Raw genomic sequence first — 15049 nt, forward strand, 5'->3', positions numbered from 1 at the left:
TCTGGCTGTAAGAGCTGCTCTGGTTCCAGATTGAAAGCTTTAAATATGCCCTCAGACCTGAGATCCTAGGGCAGGCCGGACACGGTGTGAAACGTGGGAAGTTGTGTGGGCGTAGCCCAGAGAGTCACTGGAAAGGTCATGGCCGTCCCATCAGGCAGGGCTGCTGGGGCTTTGGGAGTCCTTCAACTGATGGTTTCGTGGGTCCTTTGTCTTCGAGTCACTCAGTACACCCTCGCTTATTACCTGTTGTCAGTCCTCTTAAAGGAACGGGTGGGATTTTGAAATGAAAACAGAGCAGCGAGCTCCTGGGGCCCGGGTCACAGATGGCCTGCCAGCGGACGGCGAGCACGGGAGGCGTCGTGGCCTGTCCCCGGCTGGAGACGTGCAGGAGACGTGCGTGCGGAGCGCGGAGAACGGGAATCAGTGAGAAGGGGGGCGTTGCCTAGAACGTGCCATATGGGAAAAGCAAACCCAATGAGGTGGTCGTGGGGCCGTCAGGCACGGGACGAGTTTATCATCTTCAGCAGATTTTTAAATGGCCTTTGTGCCAAGTGGTGAGACACCGGGTGACGTGCCACCGTCCTCGATCCGCGTGGAACGTGACGGGCCCCAGGAGAAGCACAGGCTGTGGAGGAACGTGAGGAGGAGGTGCCGTGTCTGCCCCGGAGGGGGGCCGCCTCCGTGGTGGCTCTGGAATGTTTTCGTTCACTTACGGTGGATTCGCTGTTTCCCCGTCATCCGGATGCACCTGAGAATGCATTTCTCCCGTTTAAGTGCTAGGAAACGAGGAACTTAGAAGGCGCGTTCGGGCCTGTGTGTTCGTGATCGTCTGTGGTGTTCTGTCGTCCCCTCTGGTGTGTGAGACGCTATTGAAAATACCACCACTGCGCCAACGGCGAGAGCGGTTCGAGGGCCCAGCGGACTCGCGGGTGTCCGTTACGGTGGGCGGGCGAGCCGGCGCCCGGCCTCTGCCCCTGCCTGGCGCGTCCGCGAGTGACCGTGTGCCGGACCTGCAGGTTTTGTGACGTGCCCGCGTGACGGTAACCACTCGTTCTTGGGAATTCAGTTCAGATACGCGGGAACGCGCTCGTCTGTTACCTCTGATGTTGCCACCGTCCTCTGAGTCACATTTAAAATACTTCAGGGGTGCCCGGCTGGCTCAGTCGGTGGAGCGTGTAACGCTCGATCTTGGGGTTATAGGTTCGAGCCCCATGTTGGGTGTAGAGATTATTTAAAAATGAAATCTTTTTAAAAAAAATAGGGTACTCCATAGTACCAACGTGATGGAAATACAAAGAGAAGAACGTGCTGTTTGTACAAATATGAGCAGTTATTCTACCGCAACCTTCATTCCTTAAGCTGTGTTTTCTCCAGATTGAATCGCTTTTGATTTAAGTTCATTTTTTGGTTCATACCTTTGCCCTTTGTGACTCCTAATTCTTGAGAACGAAGTTGCCACGATTACATTGTCGCGTCATTCCTTAGTGCTTTGGAGAAAGCGTTGGTGGCTGCTGATCTGAAACGGTGAGGTGCCGGGCTTCGGAGAGTCCCACGAGAGCGGCGTCTGCGCTGACGCAGACTGGGGCGCTCCAGGCGCCCGGCTTTTATTCTCGCGACGCAGCAGCACCGGCAAGCGTCTTTGAAGAAATTGTTTCACTCTAGTCATACTTGGGATTTTCAGACCCCGATTTTAACGTTCACAGGTAGTTGAACTGAAGTTTGGTGGAAAAGACATCCCTGTCACCAGCGCCAACAGGATCGCGTATATCCACCTGGTGGCGGACTACAGACTCAACCGCCAGATCCGCCCCCACTGCCTGGCCTTCCGGCAGGGCCTGGCCAACGTGCTGAACCTGGAGTGGCTGCGAATGTTCGACCAGCAGGAGATTCAGGTACTTCTGGCTGCCGCCCGGAGCCACACTCGTCTCGTGACGCGAGAAAGCGCTCTTGAAATCGTCTCAAATTTTACAAATGGGCCTTTTTGCTTTTTCTTTGGCAGGTATTAATTTCTGGTGCACAAGTTCCCATAAGTCTTGAGGACCTAAAATCCTTTACAAACTATTCAGGTATGTTGTCAGTACTAGTTATTTGTTCCTGAAAACGTCACAGATGATGTTTCTAAACTAATTTTTTTTTTTTAATATTTGTTTATTTTTGAGAGAGAGAGAGCATGAGCGGGGGAGAGAGAGAGAGAGACAGAGCATGAGCGGGGAGGGCAGAGAGAGAGAGGGAGACACGGTATCCGAAGCAGGCTCCGGGCCCTGAGCTATCAGCACAGAGCCCGATGTGGGGCTTGAACCCACAGACCACGAGATGATGACCAGAGCCAAAGTGGGACACTTCACCTGAGCCTCCCAGGTGCCCCTATTTACTTTTTTATTAAATTAAAGTTTCTGCTCTTCAAGAAAATGAAAAACCAAAAGGAACCTATACAAATGGCCAATGAGCACATAGAAAGATGCGCAGAAACATTAGTTGTCAGAGAAATAACAAAACCATAATGAGATTGTTCAAAGATCGAATTGGTGTATCTTTTGGGTATTTGTAAGTTTTTTAAAATTAACCTCGTGTATTTAAGAACAGTGAAGAGAAAAAAAGCATCCTTAAAACAATCATTGTTATTTTGGCGAGTTTTTCTTAATCGTAGCGTATAATTCTAGTTTATAGTGATACGTCATTTATAGTATACATTCTGTTTGTTTAGCACCAGAAATAAAAAAGATATTTCCAAGCTGTTATTCTTCTTGCAATTAATTTTTGATATTAGATAGATATGTAGTGATTTATTTTTTTTTCTTTTAATTTTTTTTTTTTAATTTATATCCAAATTAGCATATAGTGCAACAATGCTTTCAGGACTAGATTCCTTAATGCCCCTTCCCCATTTAGCCCATCCCCCCTCCAGTAACCCTCTGTTTGTTCTCCATTTGAAGAATCTCTTACGTTTTGCCCCCTCCCTGTTTTTATATTATCTTTGTTTCCCTTCCCTTATGTTCATCTGTTTTGTCCTTTAGAGTTCTCATATGAGTGAAGTCATATGATTTTTGTCTTTCTCTAATTTCGCTCAGTATAATACCCTCCAGTTCCATCCACATAGTTGCAAATGGCAAGATTTCATTCTTTTTGATTGCCAAGTAATACTCCATTGTATGTACATAACCACATCTTCTTTATCCATTCATCCATCGGTGGACATTTGGGCTCTTTCCATACTTTGGCTATTGTCGATAGTGCTGCTATAAACATGGGCGTGCATGTGTCCCTTCAAAACACCACACCTGTATCCGTGGATAAATGCCTAGTAGTACAATTGCTGGGTCGTAGGGTAGTTCTGTTTTTAGTTTTTTGAGAAACCTCCATACTGTTTTCCAGAGTGGCTGCACGAGCTTGCATTCCCACCAACAATGCAAAAGAGATCCTCTTTCTCTGCATCCTCGCCAACATCTGTTGTTGCCTCAGTTGTTAATGTTAGCCATTCTGACAGGTTTAAGGTGGTATCTCATTGTGGTTTTGATTTGTATTTCCCTGATGATGAGGATGTTGAGCATTTTCTCATGTGTCGGTTGGCCATCTGGATGTCGTCTTTGGAGAAGTGTCTGTTCATGTCTTCTGCTCATTTCTTCACTGGATTATTTGTTTTTGGGGTGTTGAGTTTGATAAGTTCTTTGTAGATTTTGGATACTAACCCTTTATCTGATATGTCATTTACAAATATCTTCTCCCATTCTGTCGGTTGCCTTTTAGTTTTGCTGATTGTTTCCTTCGCCGTGCAGAAGCTTTTATTTTGATGAGGTCCCAGTAGTTCATTTTTGGATATATGTGATTCATTTAACCTCCCACTGTAATAAACAACTTTGTGCATATTTCTGTGTTTTTAATGAGAGAAACCCAGAAGTTACATTGCTTATTGAAGGGTATAAAGATTTGGGGGGATGGAATTCGAACGCATAGGGTACACAGGGGAAATGTGACAAGTTAGGAAGTGGCACACATTTTTTAGTTTGGTTGAGGATGATTCTACCCTTCCAGTCTTTTTTCTCACCTATGGAAAACTCTCCAAATCTTAAATACATATTGTAAAAAACCTACAGTTGTGAGCCATTGATTCTTATCTTTATTACGTGAATGGAATTTATTTTATTGATTTGTTTGTTGAGTTTTAAGTAGGCTTCACACCCAACATGGGTGTAGAGATTACTTAATATGTATCTATAATATTAAAAGATATTTTATGTATCTTAGGAAATTTAAAACATAGCCTTAAATAAACCCGGTGATGAAACAGTGCACTCCATGTGACGTCACATCTTTAAAGATGAAATTGAGTAAGATGTGAGCAAAAACACGCAGTGGTTGTGAGATGATTAGTCATTTCTGCTTGTTTTAAAATTTTATTTCCCTTTCTTTATTATCTATTATGTCCTACATCATTTACTTTCTACAGCCAAGAAAATTTTAAAGTCATTTCAGTTTTGGGGTGCCTGGCTGGCTCAGTGAGTGGAGCTTGCCGCTCCTGATCTCAGGGTCGTGAGTTCAAGCCCCACGTTGGGCTTGGAGCTTATTTAACAAAATGAAAAATAAGGGGCGCCTGGGTGGCTCAGTCAGTTGAGCATCCGACTTCGGTTCAGGTCATGATCTTACGGTTCATGGGTTCAAGCCCCGCGTCAGGCTCTGTGCTGACAGCTCAGAGCCTGGAGCCTGTTTTAGATTCTGTGTCTCCCTCTCTCTGTGCCCCTCCCCTGCTTGCACCTTGTCTCTCTCAAAAATAATAAATTAACATTAAAAAAATTTGTAATAATAAATAAATTAAAAGTCATTTCATTTTCACAAAATAACAGTCATTTACAATTAATGAAATTACAGGCAATTTTTTTCATTGTACTTCTCTTTTTTCTAAATATTATGAAATGAATATTTCTTTCAGAACAGTATTTAAGCCTTAAAAACATCCTGTACGTGAGTTCCAGCTACAGCTGAGTAAGGAGAGGCTTTCTCTCCTCAAAGATCAGTATTAGCGTGATGTCAAAAGCAAACAAAAATAACCCAAGGAAAGGAAATTATAGATTAATATCCCTCAGGGACATAGACGCAAAATCCTCCAAGTATTAGCAAGCTGAATCCGGCCGCTGAGTAGTTTCTATCCCATGAATGCGAGGTTAATTTAACATGTGACAGTGTATTAATGGGACATGTGGTATTGCTGGCACGGGAACAGAACCGGCCCGGCCGTGTCAGCAGGTGCAGAAGGAAGGAGAGAAAAGCAAGTTATTCTCTTCAGCATCTAAGCATCTCCTGCCCAATGAGGACTAAAAACTCGTAGGAAACTAGGAACGGGGGGGGGGGGAGCTTTCCCAGCCCGATTCAGGACGCGCACAGCGCCCACACACGGTGGTGAGGGTCTACATGCTTTCTGCCCGCGGCCGAGGCACATGACTGGGCTTCCTAGCTCGTGCAGTAAGGCGGAGGGAGGGAGGGAGGGAAGTTTCAGCTTGGAAAGGAGCAGTGAAAGAAGTAAGACTTTTTTCACAAATAGCATGACGAAAAAAACCCAACTAGAACTAAGAAACAGTTTCAGCAGGTGGCAGCACAGATCAGTACACACAAACCAATTTTGTGTTTATGTGCAGACCCAGAATGGAATTAAACAGTTCCATTCCTAGTGACATCACAAAGAATAAAATACAAAATTAGCAAAGCAAGTGTACGTGCAAGACCTGTATGCCGAAAACTGTAAAAACACTGCTGAGAGAAATTGAAGACCAAATGGGGTGGGGGAGATGGTCCATTTTCATGGTCAGAGGACTCTATGTGTCAGGATGTAGTTCTCTTCAAATTAATCCACAAATTCAGCGCAACCCCTACCAAAATCCCAGCAGTCTTTTTTATAGAAATTGACAGGCTGATTTTAAATTCATTTGGAAATGTAAAGGTCCTAACATAGCCAAAATAATTTTGTACGAGAACAAAGTTATAGGACTTATACTCTGATTTAAAACGTACTCTAAAGCCACAGTAATCAAAGCATTGTAGTATTGGCACAAGGATAGGCCTGTTGATCAATGGAACATAATCAGGAGTTCAGAAACAAATCCTCATATTTACGGTCAGTTGACAATTCACTTGATGATACAATAGCCCTGGGACAACATCCACGTGGGAAAAAATGAGCTTAGACCTTTACCTCACACCACCGTATGTAAAAATTAGCTCAACAGGATCAGAGGCCAATAGGTAAAAACCAAAACTATAAAACTTCAAAAAGAACATAAAGCAGAAAATCTGCATGACTTTTGGATTAGACAGAGTTTTTGATTGTACACCAAGAGCATGATCCAGGAAAAAGAAATTGATAGAAAATTGGACTTCCTCAACATTAAAGCTTTTGTGCTTCAAAAATTACTATTAAGAAAATGAAAGATAAGCCACAGATTGGGAGAAAATATTTTCAAATAATACATGTAACAGTGGACTATGTCTACTGTAGATATATAAAGAACACTTACAGCTCAGTAAGACAAACAATCGAATTTAAAAACATGGCCAAAAAAACCCCCAGGTTTGGGGGTTTATATATATCTGAAGATACATATAAATGGCCCGTAAGCAAATAAGCACATGAACAGATGTTTAACACTAGTAATCATTAGGGAAATAGAAATCAAATCCTTGAGATATTACTACACACCCACTAGAAAGACTATCATCAAAAAGAGACAGTACCAAGTGTTAGGGAGTACATGGAGAAATTGGAACCCTCTTCACTGATAGAAATGTAAAATAGTAGAGCCTCTCTGAAAAAGTTTACAGTGATTTAAAAAGTTAAATGCAGAACACCTGGAATTTTACAAAAGAATGAGGCTATACTCCTACCTCATACTGTACATAAAAACGAACCCAAAATGATCAACAACCTTGATGTAGGAGCTAAAACCATAAAGGTCCTAGGAGAACACCGGTAAGTCTTCACGACCTTAGTTTTGGCATTGGATTCTTAGATATGATACCAAAAGCATGAGCAACAACAACTATATATATTATATATATATATATATATATGATATATATATATTATATATATATATATAAATTGGACTTTATCAAAATCACAAACTTTGTACATCAAAAGACATTATCAAGAAAATTAAAAAACCAACCTTACAGAAGGAGAGAAAATATGCAGAAGAAATATATATGTGTGTCCAGAATATATAAAGAACTCTTCTACTCAGCAACAAAAAGACAAAGCAATTCAAAAATGGGCAAAGGACTTGAATCGACATTTCTCCAAAGAAGATATGCAAACAATCAGTAATCTCAGAAAGGTGTTTAATATCACTAATCACTAGGGAAATGCAAATCAGAACAATATTGAAATACCCTTCACATCCATCAAGAGGACTATTATTAAGCACATACAAACACACGTGCACGCATACAGAAAACAAGTGTTGGCAAGGATATGGAGAAGTTGGAACCCTTGTTCGTTGCTGGCGGGAATGTAAAAAAAGCCACTATGGAGAATGGTTTGGTGGCACCCCAGATAGCTAAACCTAGAATTACCATATGACCCAGCAATTCTACTCTTAAGTACAGACCCAGAGGAACTGCAAGCAGGGACTGAAGCCTGTTTGCACATACATGTTCATACAGCATTATTCACGGTAGCCAAAAGGCAAAACAACCAAATGCCCATCTACAGATGAATCGGTAAACACATCCATACAGCGGTGTATTAGGAAGTCTTAAAAAGGAGCGAAGTTTGAAAAGTTATAGTAGGGATGAATCTTGAAAACACGATGCTAAGTGAAATAAGCCAGACACAAAAGGGGCATCTGTTGTATGATTCAGCTTCAATGAAATACCTAGAATAGGCAAATTCCTGGACTCTGAAAGTAGGTTGGAGGTCACTGGGGCTGGGGGAGGGGAATGGGGACTTGCTGCCCAGTAGAGTTTCTGTTTGGGGTGATGACATTTTGGTTGGACTTAGGTGCTTGCACAACGTTATGTATGTAATTAATGTCACTGAGTTGTACACTTAAAAAATGTTTGTTTAAATGGTGAAATTTATGTCAGGTATTTTGCCACAGTCTACCCAGACCTCTCTGTCCTCCAAGTGCCATTTTCCTAAGCTTTCCTCCGAGGTAGGTCTGACGGGATAATGGAAACGGAGCATGGTTGGTGCTCCCGTGTAGATGAGCCATCGCTAAGAGCACACCTACAGAGACAGGGCGGACGGTGGCTGTCTGTAGTGGGGCGTGGGATTCCTTTGAGGAAATGGGAATGTTCCAGAAGTAGATCGTGGACATGGTTGTAAAACTAAATTTGTGGACACGTTTACATAGATGAATATGTGTATATTTATGTAAATATGTACATGTACATTTATGTAAATATGTACATGTACATGTATATAAATATATGGATGTATCTCTTTACAATTAATTTCTGTTGCTGGAAATTTGAACTCTAATGTTTATGTAAAGGCACATAATACCTAAGGTCACTTTGTCCACACTATCAAGTCATAAGTTTAAAAAAATGAAATCAATGCAACCTCTTCTTTGCCAAGAAATTGTCTTGGGTTGTTTTGCATTACCCTGTCTGCACTGGAAGCTTGTACCTTTAATGATCTTAGCTATTCCAGTAAATAGGTTTTAAAATATTATCATATTCATTTTGGTGCCAATTAATGCACTTAAGATATTTTATCGATGTTATTTCTGTAGTATATTAACAATGAAGGAACAATATATAGCAATTATTTCAGTTTTAGGAAGCACTTAGCTAGATTAAAAGCTGTAAGTAGCAGATAGTACACTTAAGAATAGTGGTCTAATCGTGGGCTGGGGTGGGTTGGTAGCCATGGTCTGTGCCTTCTTGTCACAAGGGCGGGTGATAAAATGAATTTAGACCCTTAAGATCATGTCGGCCAAGTAACTATCTCTATTAGAAATAAAAACCCCAGAGTGTGCTGTTTTCAGGTCTGTGACTCTTGGGTAAATTCTTTGTTAGTTAGGGTCTGCTGCTCAGGGGAGGTGGGTTTTCAACCCGCAGAGGAGTCAGAACCCAGGCCTTTGCAGCCAGGGCCCATCCCGGGGGGGGCGGGGTGTTTCCCATTCTGGCCTTTGGTATTTGGGCCTTCCGGAGGTTTCTGTCCCCTCATGTACTCGTCCATCATCTCCCAGGAGCAGAATGAACGGGGTCTCCAGGGGCGCCTGCTCCTGGCTGGCTCAGGCGTGAGTCAGGGTTGTGAGTTCAAGCCCCCTGTCAGGCATGGAACATACGTGGAGGAAAAGAAGGGTGTCTCTAGAGCTGGCTTCCAGCCACAAGCCGGCGCCCATCACTGTAGCGGGAGGACGAAGGTGGATCACTCTTAGCAGTCTTGCTCTGCTGTTTCTGCGAGAATCCTCCTTTTGCAATTACCTTGTTTTTAGTAAAACATTTATTCGCGTTGTCCTAGGAGGCTATTCTGCTGACCATCCTGTGATCAAAGTCTTTTGGAGAGTTGTGGAAGGATTCACGGATGAAGAGAAGCGCAAACTGCTCAAGTTTGTAACCAGCTGCTCCCGACCCCCTCTCTTGGGGTTTAAGGTAAGGGCTTCTGTGCCATGTGCTTTGAGCTCCAACTTGTAACCAACGAGCACGGCCAGCAGGCCCCATCTGTCCTTTGTTTTCCGGGCAGCGTAGTGCTTTTATAACCCCAGATTCCGGGGTGTTGTTAACGTTAGTAGGTGTTTCAGCCAGATCAACTAAGGATTGGCCATTACTGTATATGAAGGTGCTGGGCCCAGGGTTGACCTGTTGATGTGGTGGGTGTGATCATGATGGCCCGTGGACAGGCCCTGCAGGCTGGTGGGCTCACTGGAATATGAATGACCAGTGTCCTACATCTGTGATACATCGTAAGCTGGTTTTCCTACTGAAGGAAACACGAGCTAAAAATGTTGATGTAGTGTATTTGGGAAGAATAAGGTATGAGTAACAGTGCACTTGACCTTTGAATAACACGGGGTTGGGGGGCACTGACGCCCCCCATGCAATAGAAAACCCACGTATAATTTCTGACTCTTCAAAAACTTAACTACTAAATAGGCTGCTGTTGACGAGAAGCCTTACCAATAACAAATGGCCAATTAACACGTGTCTCATATATATTATACATCGTACACTTACTATATAGTACGCCAGAGAAAAGAAAATTTAAAATCGTAAGAGAAGATAAGATACCTTTGTAGTACTGACCTGTATTTATTGAAAACAATCTGCATAGAAGTGGATTCATGCAGTTCAGACCAGTATCGTTCATGGGTCAGTGGTATATTTCTCCCTGGTTGTCCACTGTTACTTATCATTTCTGACAATTAATGATTGCCTCATATAATTCACTGTAATATTAGTGATTAAAATTGGCTAAGGGACAGTTAGTATGTTTCCCTTATTCATTGTAAGTTAAAGCAGCATCAGTGGTCTAAGACACACAATGGTGTGTGTGTGTGTGTGTGTGCGTGCACGTGTGTGTGTGCAGTACAGAAGGGTATCAATCAGATGAGCTCATGCTGTGAGACATCGGGCAGGCTTGCACCTTCCAATAACCTATGTTATTCTTTTCTTTAAATGTCTACTTTGAAATTATTTCAAAAGTGTAGAAAAGTGAGACCTTCTGGTATGTAAATTGCACTTCAGTCAAGCTGTTTTTAAAAAATCAACATCATTAGGGGCGCCTGGCTGGCTCAGTCTAGAGCATGTGACTCTTGATCTCGGGGTTGTGAGTTCAAGCCCCGTGTTGGGTATAGAGCTGACTTAAAAATAAAAAAATCTGTGGGGCTCCTGGATGGCTCAGTCAGTTAAGCGTCCAGCTCTTGATTGTGGCTCAGGTCGTGATCTCATGGTTTGTAAGTTCGAGCCCCACATTGGGCTCTGCGCTGACAGTGCAGACCCTGCTTGGGATTCTCTCTCTCTCCCTCTGTCTCTGCCCCTCCCCTGCTCACGTGCTGTCTCTCTCAAAATAAATGAACTTTTTTTTTTTAACTTAAAAATAAAAAATCTTTAAGAACACTTGACATCAGTAGCTTCATACAGCATCTCCATCGTGCGGTCAGAGCTGGAGCCAGCAAGTGGAGGAACGGGAGAGAGGCGGGCATGAGCACAGTGGTCTTACTGTCCACAGGACCTGAGTCGTTGACACTTCAGTTTGGAAGCGGTGATGAGTTAGGATATGAAGATAAACCTGTTCGTGAGTAATAGTCAGTGACATCAGAACTAAAATCACCTTTCTGTCTTCCACATTATCAGAGAGGGAGAAAACAAGCATCCAAAACAAGGCAAACGGTACCAGCCACATGTAGAAAACAGATGTAGCCAGATGTAGAAAACAGCACTCAGAGTCATAAAATAGACACTTAACATTAATGAGAGAAGGCCGACCCCTTCCAACAATGAATATACATAGAATAATGCCATGTGTTAAAGGGTTTAAAAACTCTGCTGTGCACAAGCGACACACCGAAACAGTGATTCACGAAGACTGAGTGATGCTTCTGACCCGGCGTGTAAGCCCTGCCCCCGAAACAACTGTGTGAACCTGCCCTGTGGCCTTATGCGCCAGCACAGGTACCAAATCAGACAAACAGCCTGAAGGAAACGTGGCTTTGCTTCTTGGTTCCTCCTGGGCGTGTCGTGGAGTGTGGGGCTGTTGCGTGTGGGGGCCCACAGAGCAGGAAGAATGCAGGGGGCGGTGCACAAGTGCATGGACCCCTCGGACCCCGGAGAGGGTGTTCACTGGACCGAGTTTTATCATCATCTGGTGATGGAAACAGTTCTATAAACGAAATTCTCCATATGAAGATCGTAATACCGTTACGTAGTTTTATCGGTAACATTCATTATGAGAAACCAGGCTTCTAGTATCTTCCAGTTTCTAAATGACCCCCACACCTAGAGGTAAAAAAAAATTAAGCACCTACTTTCGTGAAGGGAAGTTAGGAGGACCTGCTCCCATCAAAACTGAGTGGAGGACCCAGAGATTTCTGCCAGCGCCTGGTTAATTAGTCCCAGGCCAGTAAAAATTAGGGGTCTTGGTGGAAGAGGAAGGTTCGGAAGGTTCCAGCCATTTTAGCAGCCAGTGCGGGAGTCTGTGTAAAAGGCCTGTGGGAGCGCTGCAGGTTGGAGGGAAGAGTGTGGGCCTTATGTTGGCTTTTGAATCCCAAATAGTGAAAACCCTCTTGTGCCCTGTTGGGGACCCCACACAGTCATAACTGAGTTGTCACTGTCACATGAGTGTTACTTGTGGAAGTTATGAGACAGTCTTCCTATCTTGGATTTTTTTCAATGATCTAAAGCCTATTAAATGTAGAATTTAATATAGAGTTTTCAAACATCTTTGCAGCCGTCATATGTTAGACTCCACAGTTGGAAGAAGTCACCTTGCTGTGTGCGCTCTCCAGTTGGGCCGCGTGCCCGGGGAGGCTGGCGGGACTCAGGTGGGGGAGGAGGGCGGCCCGCGGGTGGAGGACCGCGAGGCAGAGGCGGACGTGCGTGATTTACAGGTCACGAGACTCCTTAGCGCCGGCTTAGCGGCGGAGAACAGCGCCTGCTAAAGCTAATTAAAGTTTAATATGTTCAATGAGTGCGATGGCTATAGACAAAAAGGTCATTACAGCGCTGTAGAAAATTGTTAAGTTGCCATCAGGCCACATAACAAATTGATGGTTTTTCTTACTCTGAATTAATGCAAATTCCCGTTGTGCTCTATTTAATAATGCACGAAATAGTGCCCTTGACTCAGATTGCAGTGAAGAACTTCTTTTTTTTTTTTTTTTTTACTTTTAAGACTCCAAGTGGGAAATTCAATTAGCATTCTGAACGGAAAGCCAAACCGGGACATTTTACTCCAAATGCCCTTGAGCTCTTCCCGCCCAGGCCGTTGCTCGCCCTCCTTCCCCGCACCTGCCCTCCTGTCTCACCGTGTGATGCTTTCATCGCAGTTTATTCAAGCATTGCAGAAAATTATTGTGCTCAATGCACTCAAAAGGCTAAATAATAAATGTAATATCCTTTCTGTTTCTCTTTTGGATCCTGTTTTGACACTTTTATGAGACACTTAAAATAGCATATGAACTGTAATTGTTTTATTATTTTTTTGAACTGTAATTGTTTTAAAAGACAGTGGTTTTTAGCACATACCGTATGCCACGTATACTGTTTGAATAAGCGCTTTTTTTTTTAACATTTATTTATTTTTGAGAGACAGAGTGCAAGTGGGGGGAGGGCAGAGAGAGAGGGAGACACAGAATCCGAAGCAGGCTCCGGGCTCCGAGCTGTCAGCACAGAGCCTGATGTGAGGCCTGAACTCACAAACCGTGAGATTATGACCTGAGCTGAGATCAAGAATCGGACGCTTAAAGACTGAGCCACCCGGGCGCCCCTTAAATTTTTTTTAATGTTTATTCATTTTTGAGAGAGAGAGAGACAGAGCATGAGCAGGGGAGGGGCAGAGAGAGAGGGAGACACAATCCGAAGCAGGCTCCGGGCGCCGAGCTGTCAGCGCAGGGCCCGATGCGAGGCTCAGTCTCACGGACCGTGACGTCATGACCTGAGCTGAAGTCGGATGCTCAACCGACTGAGCCCCCCAGGCTCCCTAAACGAAGTTCTTCATTGAACAGTGGAGAGATGTCCAGGGGCTGATTGGTAAGAAGCGTGTAAGTCTCCATCCGGTGTTCTGTGGGCTGTTCTCTTAACCTGGTTTTGCCCACGTCGTAAAATACACGCTAAATTCAACATCTAAACAAAACGAAACCAGCTGGAATGCAATTTGGGCCAGTTGGGTGCCTGTCGTGCTGGGTGACATGGTCTCCTAGAGTCCCCGTCAGAGGAGGGACACGGTTCCAATTTTGCTCGCTCGTTTCCACTACAGTGGTTGGTAGGTAATTATTTTTTATACTGTTTCACCATAATTCTTAAATATAATTTAAGCTGATTATGTGCTCAGTCATGTAGGCCTTTTTTTCACTCAACGTTATATCAGGGTCATTTTTCCTCATATTAAGTCATCTTTGAAATATTTTTAATAAACGTCCTAATGTCCAATCATGTGAGTTTGCCACAGTTTACTTCCTGTTCCATCAGTTGTTTACATGCCTTCCTTCCTACTTGTGTGGGGACCATCTTCGTGCATAAACCTCCTCCACACACACACACACACACACACCACGTTTTCTTTATCCATTCATCAGTGGGTGAGCGTTTGGGTTGCTTCCATAGTTTGGCTGTTGTTGATAGTGCTGCTATAAACATTTGGGTGTATGTACCCCTTTCGAATCTGTATTTTTGTATCCTTTGGATAAATACCTGTTAGTGCAATTGCCGGGTCGCAGGGTAGTTGTGTTTTTAACTTTTTGAGGACCCTCCACACTGTTTTCCAGAGTGGCTGCACCAATCTGCATTGCCACCAACAGTGTAACGTCGTTCCCGTTTCTCCACATCCTCACCAACACCTGTTGTTTCTTGTGTTTTCGTGTTTCTTTGATTTTAGCCATTCTGACAGGTGTGAGGGGGTATCTCATTGTGGGTTTGATTGGTATTTCCCTGATGACGAGTGATGTTGAGCATCTTTTTATGTCTGTTGGCCATCTGGATGTCGTTGGAAAAGTGTTCATCTCTTCTGCCCATTTCTTCACTGGATTATTTGGTTTTGGGGGGTATTAAGTTTGAAAAGTTCTTTATAGATTTTGGAGAAAATATTTTCTTGTATATGCACTAATCTCTGTGGGATAATACTTAAGACCCCCAAATATTACTGCTCAGGGGACGGGGGCTGGGCAGCTGGGACAGCAGGATGAGAATGTTTACACCGTGCCTTAAAAAATAACCAGAGAGGGGCGCCTGGGTGGCGCAGTCGGTTAAGCGTCCGACTTCACCCAGGTCACGATCTCGCGGTCCGTGAGTTCGAGCCCCGCGTCGGGCTCTGGGCTGATGGCTCAGAGCCTGGAGCCTGTTTCCGATTCTGTGTCTCCCTCTCTCTCTGCCCCTCCCCCGTTCATGCTCTGTCTCT

General features: G+C 43.8%; 1 protein-coding gene across 3 annotated transcripts in view; it reads left to right on the top strand.

The window, feature by feature from the left end:
* Positions 1-15049, top strand: part of UBE3C (ubiquitin protein ligase E3C) — a 119271-nt gene that overhangs the window by 100035 nt on the left and 4187 nt on the right. For all 3 annotated transcript variants that reach the window (XM_030308904.1, XM_030308905.1, XM_030308906.1), the window contains 3 exons: positions 1704-1892; positions 2000-2066; positions 9461-9591. In XM_030308904.1, coding sequence (XP_030164764.1) covers positions 1704-1892; positions 2000-2066; positions 9461-9591 — 387 coding nt within the window. The remainder of the gene's footprint in view (positions 1-1703; positions 1893-1999; positions 2067-9460; positions 9592-15049) is intronic.

This window comes from Lynx canadensis, chromosome A2 (genome assembly GCF_007474595.2).
Source record: "Lynx canadensis isolate LIC74 chromosome A2, mLynCan4.pri.v2, whole genome shotgun sequence".
Taxonomy (NCBI): Eukaryota; Metazoa; Chordata; class Mammalia; order Carnivora; family Felidae; genus Lynx; species Lynx canadensis.